Raw genomic sequence first — 13812 nt, 5'->3', positions numbered from 1 at the left:
CAGACGAATACCCAGAAACCAGCTACTTCAAGATAGAACCAAGAAGACCAGTAACACAATACCTCTTGTCATTACCTATAGCCCCCAACTCAAGCCCCTGCAACACATCATTAAAAACCTACAACCTATTCTAGATCCTGATGCTACACTCTGGAAGGCCCCAGGTGACAGGGGCCTGTCCTCTCCTATAGACAATCTCCTAACCTAAGAAAGGTTCTCCCCAGCAATCACAGGTTACACCACAGTAATAGCAATCCTGGAACTACTCCTTGCAACAAATCCCGTTGCCGACTTTGTCCACATATTTATTCTGGGGATAAATACCATCACTGGACCTAACCACGTTAGTTACAAGATCAAGGGCTCTTTCTCGTGTACTTTGACCCATGTTATATATGCCATTATGTGCCAACAATGCCCCCATACAAAGTACATTGGACAGACTGGGTAAAATCTTTGCCAAAGAATGCATGGGCATAGAGCAGACATCAAGAATCTCAATACACATAAGCTGGTCAATGAACACGTCAATGGAGTGGACCATTTTGCTAAACACCTGAGAATTTGTATCTTAGAACAAACAGACTTTACAAACAGATTACATAGAGAAAGTTCTGAATTGGAGTTCATATTTAAATTCGACACGTTAACTAAGATGTGAGACGGGTGATAATGAAAGATTCAAAAAGAAGAATATTGGTGTTCGAGAGGAGTTGTTATAGAAAGATTCTGAGAATAGGATGGATGCAGAAGGTCACCAATGAGGAATTCCATAGGAAGATACAGCCGAAGGAGAACCTGCTGCTGAAGGTTATAAAACAGAAGCTACAACTATTTGGACATATTTGCAGAATGAACGATGACTGAAAAATCAAGACCCTGGTATTCGACATAATGGACGGTTGGAATAGGAGAGGCAGACCCCACAGAGAATGGATAGATGATGTAGTAGATTGGTGCAGAGCTAGTCTACAGAAACTAAGACACTCCGCACTGGACAGGGAAAGATGGAAGGAAATAGTGAGAGGCATCAGACACCAACGGGCGCTGAGTCCACAGTTATTGATGATGATGATGATGATGATGATGATGATGGTGAACAGAGACACCAATTACCTCATGCATTACAAGGACTGCTTCCCTTCCTTTGAGGTTGGTAGTTCTCTCAGGCAGAACACTTAACATCCATACGCACCACCCCCTCTTCAGTTCTATGTACCTGATTTGTCACTTTTTATTGAAATTTTTTAGGACCTCTGCACTTATAGATGTCAGTCTGTATTGGAAATGTAATTGCTCTGATGAAGTGGGTCTGTCCCACTAAAGCTCATCACTGAATAGATCATTTTGTTAGTATTTAAAGTGCTACAGGACTGCTGGTCTGCTTTGTTAGAATACAGCCGAACACGGCCACCTCTCTGTTACTAATACAAAGCACCAGGTTAGCCTGCAGAAGGGCGCTACCTTTGTAGTAAGGCTGAAGGTTACTCTGGATGGACAGCGGAAGGGACTGGTAGATATCCATCTTCTTCTTAAGGATCTCTTTCTCCAGGGTACTCAGGATGATGTTTGTCTGCAAAAACCAATGTAAAGCAGTTGCGATTATTTTTTCCAAACCATCTAAATAAATGGCTTGGAACACTGGAACTGGTCAGAGATCGTGTGTGTTTGTGTGTGTGTGTGTGTTTGTTTATTGGTTAGACCTGGAGTCAAGGTGGCGTATGCAGATGTGGGGATTTTTGAGGCCAGAGTTTAGAAACAAATAGGTGAATTTGAACAGCCGGTGAATTCCACAAACCTTTTCCCAGCTTAAAGGCTTCACAGCACCTGCTGCCTTCTAATGAACTTCAAGCATCATTTCTCCACAGCACATGCACAGAACCCAAGAGCTCTATGCGCTGTCTGAGGAGCTCCTGGTTGGGGGTGCCGACTTTGCGTCTCTGATGGGTTTTCTACCTCTAGTGCAGTAACCAGAGCCCAGAATCTGCCCTGGTGGCTCCAGCTGACTGCAATCAACGGGCAGGTTCTCTAGTTAGCTACAGGGATGAGACCCCAATCTGGTCCATTCTAAGCAGGTTCTATCCCTGGTGCCAGCAACCCGGGTCTGTCGGTGTTACATATGGGATTCCCAGGCAGTTTCAAAGAAGTTGGAATTTTAGCCATGGGAATTCCCAAGAGCTTAGACCTTAACCACATCCTCCACCTAGCAGTGCCATGCTCGGACTGCTCCTGAGCAGAGTCTCTCTCTTCCAGACCTTGGACCACAATCGTTTTCAATTCTTGCTGTTCATTTCAAGCCTGAGGCTTCGCTTGTGTGCACAGAGATTCGATATCTGATAATCAGGTGGACCAGGGGCTTGATCCTTGACCCTTTTCCCATGCAGCACTGGTAACACCAGTGTAAACTGGGGACTGGTCCCGTTCTGTGGGGGTATTTCCTGGCTTATACGTTGCCCCAGGGGAAAGGACCTGAGTTCTCACACCCAATTGCTATATCCAGAGACCTCCCTGATCTCAAGGGCTCCCCTTCCACGGGCACCCAGACAAGGTCGGGCCCAGGATTCCATTGGCTTGACCCCAACATTGCCATGGTCACATAGGACAGGGCCCAGGGTGTCCCCACTCTGGGGGGGCTCCCTCCACTTCCCTGACCCACTCATCACTGCATGTAGGTCCAGTGAATACAGTGTAGCAAACAGCATCCACTTTGAAAATCATGTTCAATGGGAATGAATCACTGAATGGCTGAAGGCAAACATGTCAGCCTGCTCTGCAGCAGGGGGACATCCCACACAGCCTCTCTGCAATGTCAAGGCAGCTCAAAGTCTCTTCCCCACCTGTCCCAGCCTCCCGCCCAGGCCCCGGCTGCGCTGCAGGGGGTGCAGCAGCTGAGACGCTCACTTGAGGGGCAGGACCCTCCTTCCTTGCTTCAGCCTCCCTGCTTCTCCATAGGGCATCAATGCCCTTCCAAGTCTGGCCTGCAAGGCCCTTTTGCTGGGCCATCCCCTTGTGCTGGGCCTCTGCCCAGGGTCCCCCATCGCTCTTTCCGCCTGCTCACTGCAACCAGTTCCAGACTGCTCCCACCCCACCTCCAGCTCCCAGGGCTGCTTCTCTGGCTCCAGGGGCTGCTGCTAGGGACTGCTTCTGTGGCTCTTGCTGAGATCAGAGCCACAGCACCACTGCCTTTCATGACCCAGAACTGTCCATTTCAGGATCCGGATCCCCATCAACCCTTCCACTTCCTTTTGGAACTAGCCCATCAGTGCCCCACCCCCACCCCCTGAAGATTTAGTAAGGGGCCAACAGTCCCCTTACAGGAGGCTTCTGGGGATTTCCCTGGCCCAGGGAATCCCTGGCTGACATCACAGGCTGTCCATACCCTGCTGTCCCAGCCCCCATTGGCACAAGGAGCTTATTGGAGGGGAAGGGGGAGCTGCTGGAGAACCAGCCTCGTGTCTTTGGGAACCATGACTTCCAGCTTCATCCTGGAGAGTGCTCAAAGTTACACCAGCGTCCCACCAGCCCTCGAGTCAAGGCGGTTTTCCTTCCCTTGGATCCTGCACGACACACAGCCCTGGTGCCTCTGATTTTGCTGCTGCAGGGATGCCAGTAAATAAACCCTAAGCATTGTGCGCTGGCAACAACCTACAGCTGCGAGTGTCGCCGGTCAGTGGGGCAGAGTTCTGCCCACAGCTGATCCTGCCCTCCCTGAGAGCCCCCTTCCACCGTTGTCACCTCCCTTTGTTATCTCCCCAACTACTCGCCTCCCGGGCCCAGCCAAACAGAGGGGCTGCAGAGCTGGGTGCCTCTCACCCACAGGCGCTGGCAGCAGGGCAGGGCCCTTGCTCTGACCTTAACCACAACTTACCTCCTGGATGAGGAACTTGAGCTTGCAGTTGTTATTTGTCCCTGCGTTCTTCTTCCCCACCTCCTGGATCTTCCCCTGGATGGAGTCCTTGAACATCTCCAGGCAGGGCTTCAGTGAGGCTCTGGTGCCCTTTAGGGGCCTACTCAGAGAATGAAATGCATGAATCATTAAAAACCAAATGCGGCTCTACCCCTGCCCTGCCTGCCCATACACATGCTCAAAAGAGCTGAGTGGAGAGGTAGGAGGAAAGACAAAGGTGACCCAAGACCAGCATCTGATGAAGTGAGTCTGTGCTCACGAAAGCTCATGCTCAAAACTTTTCTGTTAGTCTATAAGGTACCACAGGACCCTTCGTTGCTGTTACAGATCCAGACTAACACGGCTACCCCTCCGATACTCAAAGGCATGTGTATTTCTTCCCTCCCTAATCCCCCGGCTGGCCAGATGCCACACTAAGCCTGGTGTAACATAGAGCAGCCCTTGGGCTGCTCTAATGTATGACATCTCAGCTTGGTCCTGCCATGAGGGCAGGGGACTGGACTCGATGACCTCTTGAAGTCCCTTCCAGTTCTAGTGCTCTGTGATTCCATGACTCTGTGCCCCCCGACACCACCAGGGGCATCGAGCTGAGGAGCACCACCTGAACTCCAGCATTCAAGGAACCTGCATGTAACTGACATGCTGGGGGTCTCTTCTCCTCTGGGAGCTCCACACCAAGTCCCCCTGGCCTGGCCATCTTCCCTTCTGCCTTGCTACTCTCCCACTTTCCAGCACAGACCCAGCGACTAGCAGGAGGGAATATCCCAATATTGCTGTCAAGCCCCTGTAGCTCCCACACCAGCAAAGCCCACGGCAGATCCTCAAAGGGCCCCACTGCCTGGCGCTACAGGCGGAAAGGGTGGGACCAAGGGCAGTCACCCTTTAGCACACCCGGAGCAAGGCACTGTCCCCACCAGCCTTCAGAAGCTGGGAGAAGTCTCCTATCATCACACGGTTCCCCATAGGATTTATTTCATCAAAAAAAAAGTTAATGGAGTCTCTGTCCGTGTCCAGATCAGATCCAGACCCCAGGCGCAGTCCGGAGGAACCTTCCCCACCCCTGCCCCGCCCTTTTACAGGCTACAGAGGAGAAGGAGGTGTCCCCGCATCTCTCTCCCTGCAGCTGCCCCTGGGCTGGGGGGCTGCCTCTCCCTGCCATGGCAGCTCCAGGGCTGGGCTGGGCTGGGGCTGGGGTGCCCCTTTGCCTGGCTGTAACAGGTCTGGACGAGAGCTGGCTGCCCTGAATGTCTGTGTGGTGCTTTCTAGGTTGCTGCATGGCCATGCGGCCTCACAGATTACAGGGGACCCTGATTAGGGCCCTCTCCTTCCTCAGGCCCACATCCTGTACTTCGGCTGCTGCCGACAGCACAGCCGCCTGCTCTCCAGGCCCGTCTGATCTTAGCAGGCAGCCCCAGTCACCCAGACCTGCCTCACCGGGACAGTGGTGTGACTCTCCACCCTTCCTCCTGGTGCTTCTGGCTGCAAGACCTCTTGTTAACTCTTGCCCCCTCTGGCGAGCCGTCCTCTGTCCTGTGGGGCCCCAAACGATGGCTCTCTCCACTGACTCTCCCCTCTTCTGGCAGGACTAGCTGCTCCCTCTTGCCCTTCCTCCCTCCGTGACTGCCTGCGCCGCCCTTCTGCAGCCTGCAGCTCAACAAACCCACTCCTGAGCTGTGCCCCTCCAGCCACCAGTCTCCTCCTCTGCCTCATTCTTGTGGCCACGTGCTTCCCCTGGGCGGGTTCCTCACCCAGCTGTGGACCTCACAGTTCTCCTACCCAGCTTGCATACGCCAATCTGGATTGTTCCTGTCAGCCTCCTTTTGCCTTCTCTCCGTCGTCTGCCCAAAGCCCCTGGAAACGTCACCTCTTTCCTGCTTGCACCTCCAACCCTAGAATCTTCTCTTCCTCCAGCTCCGTCTGGTGGGACTTCACACCAGAGCTGACGCATGGAGGGGTTAACAGGCAGTCAAGTTGTTCCCCTCCCACACTACTCAATTTGCTGCTTGGCGCGTGCCCTCACGCTCTTAGAGGCTGAGCGTGTGCCGTGGCACTGCTAAGGCTGGCTGCTCCCTCGGCCCCCGCGCCAGCCGGCCTGGGTCGTCTCTGCTTCATACACATGAAACTCTTTTCAGATACACACTCCAGGTTGATGTACACCCCCCAGCTCCCACACCCAGCCTCTCCTTGTCTGTGCTATTCCTTCACTCATCACCTCTGTAGCTCTTAGAGCCTTCCTGCCTCGCTTCCTGCCGGGGGAACACAAACCCACAAACCCCACCCCCTCCCTCTCCCCCAAATTCCCACCCTAACCCCCCGTTTTCAGCTCTCTGTGCGAGCTCCTGTGCCTGGCTCTGCTAGGATCGAAGGCACTGCCGTGCACCCAGCACGCTGCCCCCTGCCCACCTCTGCAGACTGGACTGAACACCCACAAACCAGGGCCAAGCTGCTCCTTCCTGGGGTATTTATTTCCCCGGGGTCTCTGAAAACACATGTGGCCCTGCCAAGGCTGCTGGGTAGCAGCATGGAGGCGTCAGCTCTCCTGCAGCTCCAGTTCTGCTCCCCGCAGAACCTGACATCACGCTGCAGCTGGGGGGGGTGGGTGGAGAGGGCTCCAGCAGAGTGGGTCGCCCAGGAGGGTGGAGAATAGGGACATGGGGCCCATAGCCCAGAGAGCCCCGCCAAAGGGGGCTCGGCATCTCTGCAGCCTCGGCAGGGCTCCGCTCACCGGAATATGATGCAGAACATGGGGTCGATGTTGTTGTAGATGGGCTGAGCGAGGGTGCTGTTGACGTCTATGCGAGTGAAGGTCCGGGACGCGTACACACCATTCTTCTGGCACACAGCTTTCAGGGTCTTGTGGAAGCCCTGGTTGGTGCTTCGCTGGATAAGGGGAAATGCAGCTGGAATGAGGCGAGTCTGGCACGCGCTGCTTAACATTTGTATTACAGTTCATAGAAGCCCAGGGCTGGAAGGGACCTCAGGAGGTCATTGAGTGCAGCCCCCTGCCCAAAGCAGGAACAACCCCAACTAAATCATCCCAGCCAGGGCTTTGTAAGCCAGGACTTAAAAACCTCTAGGGATGGAGATTCCACCTCCTCGCTAGGTAACACATTCCAGTGCTTCACCTCCCTCCTGGGGAAATAGTTTTTCCCAATATCCATCCTACACCTCCTGCTCTGTAACTTCAGACCATTGCTCCTTGTTCTGCCATCTGCCACCACTGAGAACAGCCTCTCCCCATCCTCTTTAGAGCTCCCCTTCAGGTAGTCAAAGGCTGCTATCAAATCCCTCCTTTGGCTGGGCCCACAGAGCCCAGCTGTGGCCTTGCTGTGCTGGGAGCTGTACATACAGATGTACACTGGAGCTGGAAGGTGTAATTTCCTGCTCCAGAGACATATCCCCACTCAGTCTCATCTGGCCGAGTCCCTGGTATGTACTTGGGGCAGCTACGCACCTCCAACACCATTGCTACCCCTCTGGCTGTAGTGCACAAACTTGGTCAGAGCTAGCGTGCGTATGGCTGCTCGGGCTGGGAGTTAAACCCTGGCTGCAGCTGAGATGCGCCCATAACTAGAGACAGGCTCTGCCCTGAAGCGCTAATATGCCCCACGTGCTTTACCCTGTAGCATTTGACTTTGTCCTTCCAGCAGAGACGAGAGAAGCAGCCGAGAGAGCCGGGCACCGCCACTGGCTGCTCTGTGTCTTTGCACACGGATGTGCAGACAATGGGGCAGGCAAACTCAGAAAAACCCAGAAACTTCCAGAAGGGGGCCCGGCTGATCCTGGCAGCAGTTTCTGAGGCTGTGTAGGAAGCCTGCGTGGTGAGAACCTATTTCGCCGGTCATGCGCAAGTCACCCCGGAGAGCTGAGCCAACTGGGGAGTGCGGGGAGGGGACGGTTCTAAGGAGAGGAACTAAAAACAGCCCTGTGGGCTCAGCAGCTGACCAGAACAGGGCCAAGAACGGGGGTTGCGGGGAGGGCTGGGTCCCAATCCTGGCACCATCCCGAGTCAGTGGTCCCTCCAAGTGCTCTTCACCACGAGCGGATTGAATTTGGGTGTGTGCGCTAAAGTGGAGGGGACGTGCGACACGGAGGGGACGTGCAATACATCACCTTCATATTGGTGCACATACCAAAATCCATGTGCAGGGGACAGTGGGTTGGGAGTATGAGAGGAGGCTCAGACATGGGACAGAGGGAGGGTGTAAGGGCTCCGTCGAGGGGTGCAAGTTATGGGGCGGGGCTGGGTTTGGGGTGAAGGAGAGAGGGCTCCCCCAGCACCCTCCTCGAAGCATCACCGGGGTTGCGGGGAGAACAGCATGTCTTCCCCCCTCCAGCAGCTCTGGGGCCAGGGCAAAGCCAGGGGTGGGCTGCCCCAAGATTGGGACCGGGATTGGGGCTGTGCCACGCTCTGGCAGGATCAGGGCTGGGCCACCCAGGCCACCCTACCTGTGTCGGGGCAGACTGAAGCCAGGGCCAGGTGGCCCCAGCTGTGTCCAATAGGAGGGCAGTCTGGGAGGGAGTGGGTCAGCCCTCCTCTAGGTGCTGCAGCTTCCCATCCTGCATGGCCTCCTGGAGCGCATGGGCAGGGCTAAATAGGTAGTTTCACAACCACCACTGAGCCCTGGGTACAGCTTGGCGCTGTCTCTTGGAGGTGTTAAAGGCCAGGCTTGTGCAGCCCTGGCTGGGGTGAGTTAGTTGGGGTTGATCCCCCAACTTTGAGCAGTGGGTTGGACTCGATGACCTCCTAAGGGGTAGAAATGGTCTCCCTGGCCTCTCTTTGTCAGAGGCTGTAGATGGATGGCAGGAGAAAAGTTGCTTGATTGTTGTCTTCCGTCCACGCCCCCCGGGGCACCTGGCACTGGCCACTGTCGGCAGACGGGATGCTGGGCTAGACGGATCTTTGGTCTGACCCACTAATGGCCGCTTTTACGTTCTTCCAGCTGTGAACTCCGACTCCTTACTGGCTAGGGAAGTATTAGGGCAATGTTGGTCCACAGTGGTGTGTTTTATGGACTTAGAAGGAGAGCCGGGTGTGATGCTGGCAGACCAGGCCATGCCAGAGTATACCCAGACCAATTCAATTCTGTGTCTTTGCACATGGCCATGCAGCGAGCAGAGCAGGGCAACTTGGAAGGACCCAAAAACTCCCAGAACAGGGCATGGCAGGGTACAGTAAAATGATTGTTGAAGGTAAAAGAGCATGCTTGGAGTTCAGACTTCATAAAACAAAGGGGACGTTACTCACATTCTATTATCTCAGCTGTCTCCTGTTAAGCAGCACCAGCACTTACTTTGCGTTTGCCCCTGTAACCAAATAACCTCTGAAAGGATCCCTGTGGAATACTAATGGGAGAGTGTATTGCCCAAAGTGCTCATTTCAAAGCCAGTGGCCACTGTGCGTCAGGACCTCAGGTCACAGACTAAAAACGCTTTGCTCATGTGCCATCAAAGGAACGGCCAATGAGGGGAGAGACACTGACCCTTGTTCTCTGTCAGGTGTTATAAACATAGATTCAAAGAAAAATCCCTCCTCTCTGGACTGTTTGGATGCTTGCAGGGACGTGACCAGTTGCAAAGCAGAGCTCCCCAGAGACAGGCTGGGTGCCCTGAAAAGACTTCAGGGAAACTGGCAGGGTTACTATCATGGCCACAATCTGTAATTACAAATTTTGACTCACCTGTATATAAATTTCCCATTCTCTAACCTCTCATTTCCTTTTATTCATTAACAAGCCTTTAAAAACAACAAGGATTGCTGGGGCGCCTGAAAACTGACCGATTTACTTGGGCATAAGCTTCTGTGGGCAAAAGCCCACTTCGTCAGTTGCAATTTTCCACTCCAGTTAGTTTATGCCCAAATAAGTTTGTTAGTCTTTAAGCTGCCCCTGGATGCCTCCTTGGTTTTGCAGATACAGACTAACACAGTGATCCCGCTGATAAAATAAACCTTTAGCTAGTAACTACAGCCTTGGTTACAGCTCTCTTTGACAGAAGAGTTCGTCTTCGATGAGGCTACCACCTCTCAAGAAGAGGGTAAACTCCAGGATAGAAAAATTCCTTCGGTTGCTGTAGCAAGTGTATATGCCACAGCAACACAGCTCAAGATGAGCAGCATCTTGCTCAGAAAATCATGCCACTGGGTTTTAGCTGATTACTTGGGGGCAGAAGGTACTATCAGCTGAGTGCCTGTGGCAGAATGGAGGCCTAAATTATTTGGAGCTGGATTCTAGCATCCACACTCAGGGAGGCCGTCAGAGAATGCACCATGTCCATGCCCATAATCTTTGTACAAAATATGTCTCGTGAGTTATCATTTGAAAACTTGTAATTTGCTGGCCATTATTGTCCTCATGGAATAAATGTGGCAACAATGGGAAGTTATAAGTCGACTGTATGGAGTTCTCAATGCAAGCTCCAAACTGAGGCTGGCCCAGAGGCCTGTCTCAAAGAAAGGAACAGGTGCTCTGCTCCCTTTGCATTTAAACAGGAAAGGAGTCATCAAGCAGGAAGGAATGCAAAAAAAGCTCCAACAAGTGAGGAAAAAGCAGCAGGGAACATTCTTCCTTTTAGATTCCTGAATCTCCCCTGGAGCTGTTTTCCAAAAGGGGGACTGGCACTCTCAGAAGGAATGGCTGGCACCCCATGAGACCCCTCTTTTTTCAGTCTGGCCATTGAGTCACTGCATTAAAAGGGACAAAGGAATCAGCCGCTGAACTGGAGAAGGGATTCTGACCAAAGCAGTGGGGTCGATAGGAACTTTGCTTACACCTGGTAAAGTTTGCTAAGCTGGGCACTGGGAGTATCTGAATTTTATTTCCTGGTAACCATTTCTGACTTTTATGCCTAATTACTTCTTCCTTAAAACAGCCCTCAGTGACAGGTAATCAACTGCTTTTATTCTTTTACCTAATGCAGGGTGTTTAAACTGAAGTGTTGGGGAAACTCCACTGTGGGGGAACCAGCTGTGCACATTATGCACATTATTTCTTTGAGCGAGTTTCTATTGACCCAGAGAGGGCTGGAGAGAACACAATGTAGATTCCGCTCCCCCGCCCCCGCCCCGAAATGCAGGCCTGGGAGTGCGTTGGGGTCACCCTGCAGTATAACCAAGGCTGGTAAAAGCCAAGGGGTGGCTGTCTGGCTGCTGCTCACAGACACCGCTGGGCTGAGATGCGTGCAGGCGGCTGGTTGTGAGCAGTCCAGACTGGAAACTACAGCAGCAAAGCAGAGCAAAGGTCACAGGGCAGAGATGACACAGCTACGCATTGGTCTGGCGAGTACCCTGGCGTGTCACTTGTCGCACTCTGCTCCCAAGTATAAGTGGCTGCCCCAGGAGAATGAGAGCATTGGCCTCTATTCCATGACAAGCAGCTCTCCTGTGCAGCCTTTTATCTGGAACCTTTAATAAACCTTAATGACGCCTCCCAACACCCAGTAACGCTCGGCCCTCGCCGGCTATTCCTCCACCGATCTCAAAGCACACCTCATAAGTTAACAAACACCAGGGAAGCGAAGGTGGAGGCAGCTGTTGGCCAGAGCATGAAAGCTGCCCATGAGGGCTATGTCAAGAGCCCGTTACTTACTGTAAGGAGATGAGAGAACGCTTTTTCGTGAGATAATTTTGCTTGGTTTACACCATCGTTAAACGGCTGCTCCAGCTGGGCAAAACATTTCTCAATCTCCATCCCCAAAGCCTTGACCCTGGCCTCCACAAAGCTTTCCAAACCGCACTGCTGATATTGATCCTGCAACAGCAGAAGGGCACAGGACACGTCACTGCGCAGCTGGCACTGGAGGCAGCATACAGGAGCATGCCAAACAATGTGCCCTCTGATCTTTTCCATGCACGTTGAGGACTTTTTCTGTGCATGTGTGGAATAATTTAATTTGCATGGAGGCCTGTGTGAATGTGCACCACCGGCAGGAACAAACGCTTAGTTGCAGGCGCTCTCCTAATGAGCTGGGTGGCATCTGAAGCTCTCCTGATGGCCATATGAGTTTCCTGCACTTGCAGGGAACTCTGATGCCACCATTTCTTCTTGCTACAAATGCAGCATTGGCCTGGGTTTAATTCACACCTGCCTGGATGGCGTCTCAGGAACACACTGTGCTGGCAGAGGTGGTGTCACCAGTCCAGACAGTGGTGCCCTGAGTCACTTCTGAACCAAAGCCCTAGTGTGTGGCATGACACTGGAGGCTGAGGGAAGGAGAGAGGGCAGTGACAGCTGGGCACTGGATATGTCAATAAATGCTGTAGTGATTTCGGTATCTTTTGTCTCCTTTCACTGCATTACCAAGTCCCAAGGGGTGCAAGAATGTGGTTTTGTCCTCCAGTGATATGGTTCCAGAGAGTGCAGTTGGGAAGGAGTGTGCGGTGTGACATCATCAATAAGCTTAACCAGCCAATGAGAGCATGGCCTTGGAAATTGTGGGTGTGCCTACAGTGAGGAAGAGAGTGCGGTTCATCTCTTATGCAGCTTCACTGAAGACGCCCAGGGTGTACTCTATCGTGTAGAAAAGGCACAGGGGTTGCTATCACCTCATCCTCTAGGCCTGCCCTGGGGACAGAATTCAGATCTTCCTGCATCACTAAAAATCAGCCCTTTCCCAACTCTGACCTACGGAACCAACCTCAGGAGCAGTCAGCAGTATGAGGTCTAAGCCACACCTTTGAGAAGCTACAGCTCCATCCAGCAGGGGGCAGAGCTCTATTTACACTCCAGCCAGCTCGCTGCTAGGTTTGCACTTTTTCCTCCTCGGAACTGTGAAGCGAGCGGCTTGGTTCAAAGAACCGGGGACGGAACGGGGAGAAGGCAGAGGACCTGCTGCAGCGGGGAGAGGGGAATATTCACGGCATTGTTACCGCGCCCGCAGAGAGGCAGCCCATAGCATCCAAAGCTGAGCCCGTCATACCACCATGTCTCGTGGGGAGTTGAAATTCTCAGCCAGCAGCACAATGACGAAAGCCTCTGTCACATAATCCATTAGCAGCTGCTTCCTCTCCTTCAGGTAGATACTCCTGATGTACTCTCTCAGCTTGGGGATCTCTGGAATAGCACAGACAGGCAGAGTTAGGCTTGGGCCACACCTGAGATGAGCTAGACATGTGGTAAGGACAACCAAGCTACCACGTCTCACGCCAAGCCAAGCCACGCCACGCTGCCACATCTTGAAGGGATGGGTTTACAGCGGCAATAGAAACCCACTAGCGGTGCTGCAGCGAGTGTCTCGACAGATGTACCCCTGCGGCAGTAGCGCTTGCAGTACAGAAATAGCCATGGAAAAGTGGGAGGAGACACACCTCCCACAGACTGTCCCGCAGGAGGAACGTTGCTCTGGTAGAGCTTCAGCCTGCAGTTACAACCAACAAAGACTCTAGTCCTCCCAGTTGTGGAGAATATCTTGAACACCGGGGCAGTGTTGTCTGCCAGAGTCTGCGCAGAGCCTGAACCAATTGCTCTGGGGACTGCGGGGGGAACTGCCCTGTGCATTGCAGCTGGGTGTTAACTCCGAGGCCCACCACTTTGGGGGTTCCCGCAGCTCCATCCCAGCAGAGGGGAAGAGGGTGGCGGGCTCGGCCCCAGCCAGGCAGAGACGCTACAGGTAGCAGGGACTCCTGCTTACACCTATGCTCCTCCCAAGGGAAGGGAGAGGAAACTGCCGTTCCTGGTGGGACGGAGTCGGCCTTGTTGACTATTAGGACGAAGGGCCTAATACGAAGGAAGGGGCCATTGCTAAGGGAAACAACCGTGTTGCAAGATTTAAGAATAAGATGTAACAGTGTTAAGTTGTGTTAAGCGTCATTAATAGCATCCTACCAAATTCATGGCCACAAAAATGTGTCACAGGCCGGGAATTCGGGTCGCCCTCCATGAAATTCGATCTTTTGTGTGCTTTTAACC

General features: G+C 53.0%; 1 protein-coding gene across 3 annotated transcripts in view; it reads right to left on the bottom strand.

Annotated features, from left to right (window-relative positions):
* NUGGC (nuclear GTPase, germinal center associated) overlaps window positions 1-13812 on the bottom strand; it is a 76171-nt gene that overhangs the window by 18864 nt on the left and 43495 nt on the right. For 2 of the 3 annotated variants that reach the window (XM_074989066.1, XM_074989067.1), the window contains exons 12-16: window positions 12824-12957; window positions 11494-11655; window positions 6633-6787; window positions 3869-4007; window positions 1465-1573 (exon numbers count right to left, since the gene is read on the bottom strand). In XM_074989066.1, coding sequence (XP_074845167.1) covers window positions 1465-1573; window positions 3869-4007; window positions 6633-6787; window positions 11494-11655; window positions 12824-12957 — 699 coding nt within the window. The remainder of the gene's footprint in view (window positions 1-1464; window positions 1574-3868; window positions 4008-6632; window positions 6788-11493; window positions 11656-12823; window positions 12958-13812) is intronic. The other variant, XM_074989069.1, reaches the window with a different exon arrangement.

The sequence above is a fragment of the Carettochelys insculpta genome, chromosome 3 (assembly GCF_033958435.1).
Source record: "Carettochelys insculpta isolate YL-2023 chromosome 3, ASM3395843v1, whole genome shotgun sequence".
NCBI lineage: Eukaryota > Metazoa > Chordata > Testudines > Carettochelyidae > Carettochelys > Carettochelys insculpta.
The sequence above is the reverse complement of the archived record's forward strand: the minus strand, read 5'-3'. Positions and strand labels throughout refer to the sequence as shown.